At 43.4% G+C, this 6,089-nt stretch overlaps 1 protein-coding gene across 3 annotated transcripts; it reads left to right on the plus strand.

Moving 5' to 3' along the window:
• Positions 1 to 1,088: 1,088 nt before the first annotated feature.
• Positions 1,089 to 4,954, plus strand: GLRX2 (glutaredoxin 2). 3 transcript variants are annotated; one of them, XM_005533504.3, is made up of 4 exons: positions 1,089 to 1,172; positions 2,181 to 2,250; positions 3,721 to 3,897; positions 4,423 to 4,954. In XM_005533504.3, the coding sequence occupies exons 1-4, from the start codon at positions 1,123 to 1,125 to the stop codon at positions 4,540 to 4,542; spliced, it is 417 nt and encodes a 138-aa protein (XP_005533561.2). In that variant the 5' UTR covers positions 1,089 to 1,122; the 3' UTR covers positions 4,543 to 4,954. The 3 variants fall into 3 exon arrangements, with proteins under 3 accessions (XP_005533561.2, XP_014117513.1, XP_014117512.1); XM_014262038.2 differs by lacking the exon at positions 1,089 to 1,172 and adding an exon at positions 1,257 to 1,382; XM_014262037.2 differs by lacking the exon at positions 1,089 to 1,172 and adding an exon at positions 2,924 to 3,023.
• The last annotated feature ends 1,135 nt before the right edge of the window (positions 4,955 to 6,089 follow it).

The following is a 6,089-nucleotide window of genomic DNA, read 5'->3' on the forward strand; positions in this document are numbered from 1 at the left end:
GAGCAAGCAAGTCACCATTTAGTAAAATTAAAGTATATTACACAGGTACAATGTTTCAATTGCACATTCTCACTACTTTTACAGGTTATACTGATGTTTTGTGGGAAAGCAAAATTAAGTTGCAAAACATTAGACAATTTTACATCATAGGTAAGTTCATTTAAGATTAATCAACATCCAGAAAAATAATACAAAGATGCATCATACATGAACATGCATTCCATTTTTTACAGATAAATGTGTGCAAAACCAAATAAGTACAAGAGTGCATTTCCTTGCAGTATTTTTTAAAACATAGGGCTGAGCACTGAACAGGGACCCACAGCACAATTTACCTTCTCAACTAAGAGGCAGTAGAAAAGTTTCTACTGAAATACTTGCGCAGACCTCAGAAGGGATGCTCAGAGGATATTCCACAGGAGTGCTCTGCCAAGGGCATGTATTTGATCAGGCTCCACAGCAAGGTATGTGAGGATGAAATAAGAGAGTATTGTTTTACAGCTTTTACTGGGCAGACTGAGGAAATTAAAAAACCCAACACCTTCACATAAAGTAAAACGTCCACTTATATTTTTTTTTCCCCAGAGGCCACTAAAAACATTCTACACATTACACGATTAGCCAACTCCACTAACACAACTTCCCAGGTACCAGGAGGAGTTCTTCATTCCCCACACGTTATTTACTCATTTCCCAAAGCTCCGGTTTCATAGGTCAGTTTCTGACTGAAGAACTGCAAGGCAGGAAAGAAACGTAAGAACAGGCAACAGAAACGGGGACGGAGAATATTTAAAGAAAGTTTTACACTGGACAAAGCAAAGGTATCGCCGAAACCCCCGCATCTGGAAGTCGGCCGGGCAGGAGGCCAAATCTCCCCATTTCCCCCGCACCAGGAGGCCCTCCACGACTCCGGGGGCCTCCGGGAAATCCAGCCCCTCTCAAAGCTTCTCCTGATCCCGTCCCGGGAAAGCTGCCCCATCCCCTGCTGCCGCTGTGCCGCCGCCGCTCCCGGCGCACCGGCAGCGCAGCGGACAGCCCCGGGAGGTGGTCCAGGGGCCTGCGAGGACAGGGATCGGACCGCCGTGAGGACTGAGGGGAGCACCGCCCCTTCCTGCTGGAGTTATGGCCCTGCGGGGGGCGCTGCGCTGGGTGACTGCGGCTTGTGGGGGCCGGTGAGTGCGGGCCGGGGCCCTGGACCGGCGCCACTGGGCCGGCGCCGGACCGGGACAGGGATCGGAACTGGGAATGGGACTGGGACAGATATAAGGATCGGGATCGGGATACGGATAGAGACAGAAATAGGGATCAGAACCGGGACAAGTACACAGTCTGGAACAGGGACTGGATCGGGACTGGGTTTGCCACAGGGATAAGGGACTGGGGTCGGTATCGGGACAGAAACCGGGACCGGGACTGGGATTAGAGTCGGGACAGGGACTGGGACCAGGATCGGGACAGGACCGGGACAAGGAGAGGGTCCAGAACAGGGATCGGGACCGGGACCACGACTGGGATTAGGGTCGGGACCGGGACGGAGAAAAGAACAGAGATCGGGATCGGGAGAGCGACAGGGTTCGGGATCAGGATAAGGATCCGGGAGAGGGGCGGGATGCCGGGGCCTCCGGCAGGGCAGGGAGCGCGGTGGCTGCTGCCGCAGCCGGGCGGTGTCGCGGGTGTTGTGTGCGTGTGTGTGTGTGCGAGTGCGTGCGAGAGTGTGTGTGCGAGTGTGTGTGTGTGCGAGTGTGTGTGTGCGAGTGTGTGCGAGTGCGTGCGTGTGCGTGTGTGTGCGCGAGTGTGTGTGTGTGCGAGTGTGTGTGTGCGATTGTGTGTGTGCGATTGTGTGTGTGTGCGCGAGTGTGTGTGTGCGCGAGTGTGTGTGTGTGCGAGTGTGTGTGTGCGAGTGTGTGTGCGCGAGTGTGTGTGTGTGTGTGTGTGTGTGTGTGTGTGTGTGTGTGTGTGTGTGTCAGGGAGCGTTTCCCGTGTAACCGCACTGCCGGGCTGTTCGGCAGCAGCACCCATCACGCTGCTCCCCTTCCCTGGAGGCACCCAAGAAGCTGGGTGGCTGCAGGTGTTGCAGCTCAAGTGAACTTGCATGGAGAACTCACTTAAATACCGAAAAAAACCAGGGCAATGTGGCTTTCAAAGAAAAGTTCGAATATCTGACTGTCATTTCTTTTTAGTTCTAGAATGGGGAACAGCCAGACTGCTTTTGTAGGACTGCCCAATGATGCTGCTGTGAATCAAATACAGGTAGCATTATTTATATTGCTTTTACTGATTTTCAGCATTTTTAAAAGCCAGTTACTTCAAACCTTTTCTTATTTATACAAAGAAATACTGTAAATAGTTCTGCCTGTTGAATCTGTTCCTATGTTTATTATGGTTATCAAGTCATGCTGGCAGTTTTGTTTATCCACAGCCCTGGAGCCTGATCTTCCTAGGCTGCATTCATTTTATGGTTTTTTTTTTAGACCTCTACTCAAATTCAGTGCTGCTATCAACATTGGGGATACAACCTTGTAAAATTACTGATATCAAGTAAAGTATTTTAAGAGGTTGGGTTTTTTTTATAAATTTACTGATAACAAATGATAGCCTGAAATTCCCTTGAATTTACAGTAAAGTGATAAGGTTGTATCTTCCACTCGCTTGCTTTTGATCGCTGTGCTTGCCACTGGTACACTCCAAGTGCCTTAAAAGACAGGGAAAACTGCCCTAAACAATTCAGGGGGATGCACGGAGGTGGGCAGACTGCAAAGCAGTTGTACCATATACTCCACCATCCTTGTGCTCAGTTTGGAGCGAGGTTCAGGTCAAACCTGCCTTCAAAGGTGCCAGCAGAGATTTTCCTGTGTTTGCTACTCTAACAGCAGTTTTCTAACTTGTGTATTACTTTCATGGCTGTCTTGGTTTGAAAAAACAGGTGTCTGCTAAGGAAGGCAGGAACCTCCCTTGAAATGGAAAAATGCAAATCCCCCCTCCCCCCCCGAATTATTGTAATCTTCATATCAAGGGGCTCTCAGGTAAAGATACGGAAATAGGAATAACAGTTCTTTACTAGGAAAATTAAAAAAAAAATGCAGTAGTACCAAAAAAACCCCAACCCCGCACCCCCCAAAAAAAACCAAACAACCAAAAAAGCCCCCAAAATACAACAAAAAAACCCCACAAAACAAACAAAAAAACCCCAAACACTGACAGAGTCAGAATACGGTCTGACTGACACCCTGTTGGTCTGGGTGCTGGTAGCAGTTCGATTAAATGCTGGCTGCAGTCCTCCTGGAGTGACAGATGTGGTTCTGTTGAAGCAATGATCCTGTGGAAGGGTGTAGTTTTCCTCTGTAGGTGCAGTGGTGGTGTAGATGGGTCCAGTCTTCCTCTGGGAACCCAGAGGAGAACAGCTGACTGCAGTTCCAATTCTCAAAGTATGTCCAGGTAGGAATCTTTGGCTCCTCCCACTGGGTGGAGCATCTCACAATGGGATGATGTAATTTTATCAGTCATGTAATGATACTCAGTGGCCCATTAACAGAAGATATCCCCCTGAAGTTATGAAGGATGGGTCTGGAAGAGATAAAAACTAGTACCCCACCTGGTTTTGACAGATAGTAATAGAATACTTAATTTTGTTATATCTTGCATTGCAACCCAAGATACTGTCCAATAGTGTTCAAAGTGCACTGGCTTGAAGCTCACTGAATTTTTCTTTTGAGCATGCAGGACATTATTTCACACAACTGTGTGGTGATTTTTTCTAAAACAACATGCCCATACTGCAAAATGGCAAAAAAACTGTTTGAGGGTTTGAATGTCAATTACACAGCTGTTGAACTGGACATAAATACAAACGGAAGGCAGTTCCAAGATGCTCTGGAACAGATGACTGGTGGCAGAACAGTGAGTATATTCTCTTATATGTAACAACAGCTTGGGCTACACACATCACTCTTGGGTTATATCCATAGCAAGTCCTTAATTGTTTTGAGACAGTTAAATTTAGGATACAAGCTTCTAAATTAAATACTGCAGGAGGCTTCTATCTCTTGTTCTAGAACCTCTCTGGCTATTCCTCAGAATTATCTTTTACATAATGCCACTGAAATAATTGAAGTATCAAAGTAATTTTTCATTTGTATATTTAAACAATTATGTTTAACACTTGTATTTTATTTTATATAGTCTCAATTAACTCAATTATTGGAATTTATTACAATCATCCACACAGTGACTTCATCCCACTTTTGAGTGGCACACAAAGTTTCCCTTCTCTGTAAATATTACAGAAAAGTATAGGTTGTACACTAACATTATACACACATCTAGAAGAATACAATAATTGTGTGTACTGGAGCCCACATGGGCTTGCTTTAATATTTACCTTTTTCCAGTAAGTAGCTAATGCAACTTTTGTTTTCTTGATAGGTCCCAAGAGTGTTTATCAATGGGACTTGTGTTGGAGGTGCAACAGATACTCAAAAGCTTCACGAGGAAGGCAGACTGCTTCCTTTAATTAATCAGTGTCAAATGAAAGCAAATTACTGAGAACCATCTCTTAGCTTCGTCTTCCTCTGTATGAACAATTTCAGATGAGTTCAGAAGATCACAGACAAATGGCAGGAACTGCACTCAACACCCTCAAACCATGGCTTTCTGAATTATGGATCACTCTGACAGATTTTATGGACTTGGAAAATTACTTGGTGTCTTTGCCTTAGCTTTCCCACAACCCAGATGGTCATTAGCAAACATGTAACTCTTGGGGCTCTTAGTGAGCCAGTAATGTCATTTCATTATTACATCCTGCTCCAGGGAAGTCCATGCTCTGCAAAAAGAATTCTGTGGGTTTTGCTGCACATTAGTTTATTTTCTAGCTTTGTCTTAATAAACTGTCAGTTTCATTTAATGGTTTCTTTAAATATAATTCTTTGTCAAATTAAAGTGTATAGCAAACCCAGTTTGTAGTCATATTGCTGTGTGCATGTCTGCCTCGCTTGTATTCCAGTGCCTGATAACCCAGCTCCCAAATCATGTGTCCAGTGGAACAGAAAAGGGAATAAAGATTCTGGCAGCTTTAGAGAGTGATAGCTTTCATCTTTACTCTGCACTGTGAGGTATCAGTCTGTATTGTCATTCAGGATTGTCCTTCCAGGGGGAACAGGCACTCAACTGCCACTGCAGACTACAGTACAACCAAGCCAACAATAGCATGAAACATAAGACCAAATGAAGTGGGTCTAATATGCATAGAGTTTATTTAGTACTTAAATTCTACAGTCAGAATGCAGTTTACTAGCCATTTTAACTTTCAGTTTTATGTCTAAAAGAAATTACTAAAATTCCATATTTTCAGTACAATGTACATCCAAAGCCAGACCAGGTAACACCAAGACTCTTGGTTATTTTAAAGAAGTTCATATGCAGGTAGGAAATTATATTCCATTCTTCAGTTAAAGGGACCATTACACAAATAAAGGTTCACATATTGGAATAAAAACATTAGTCAATTTTTTACTCACTTTTTGTGAATTAAGACTCCTGTTATTTCCATTGCTTTCAGTATTCCATGTACCTAAACTACTTTTTCCCCCTCAAGGGAAAAAACCATCAATCTTTAATTCCAGCTAACTAGGATGAAAAGAGTATAATTTAAACTCGACAGCTTTGTTTTTGTGATGCAGGTTTGAAATAAATGTAAACTGCATCATTTGTAGAAAGTCTTTAGTATACAGTTGTCTGCATGGTACATCTTTAATATGTAATCAGCTAATTCAACACACTGACCTTGTTTCATTTTAAGTATTGCAGTTTACTGTATGGTGCTAGGACACAGTCATCAAGGTAAACACACAAATGTGCATCTCTCTCTGAATTTACACTTAATAAAGCAATTTATTTTGCACATACAGTCATATAAGAATACCAAGTATCCTTTTTCTCTTTGTAGAATTCTTCAGCCAGTGATGTTTTTACCAGAAGCTTAACAAAAATTTTGCCCCCAAAGCTGATAAACCCATCATGTAAAAATAATAACAATAGTATGCAAAGGAATTTTTCAAACACCTTTTTATTTTGTTCCCTGTTTAGAGGCT

This window comes from Pseudopodoces humilis, chromosome 10 (assembly GCF_049639895.1).
Source record: "Pseudopodoces humilis isolate 2021_Gansu_Grassland_sample_001 chromosome 10, ASM4963989v1, whole genome shotgun sequence".
In the NCBI taxonomy this organism is placed as follows: Eukaryota; Metazoa; Chordata; class Aves; order Passeriformes; family Paridae; genus Pseudopodoces; species Pseudopodoces humilis.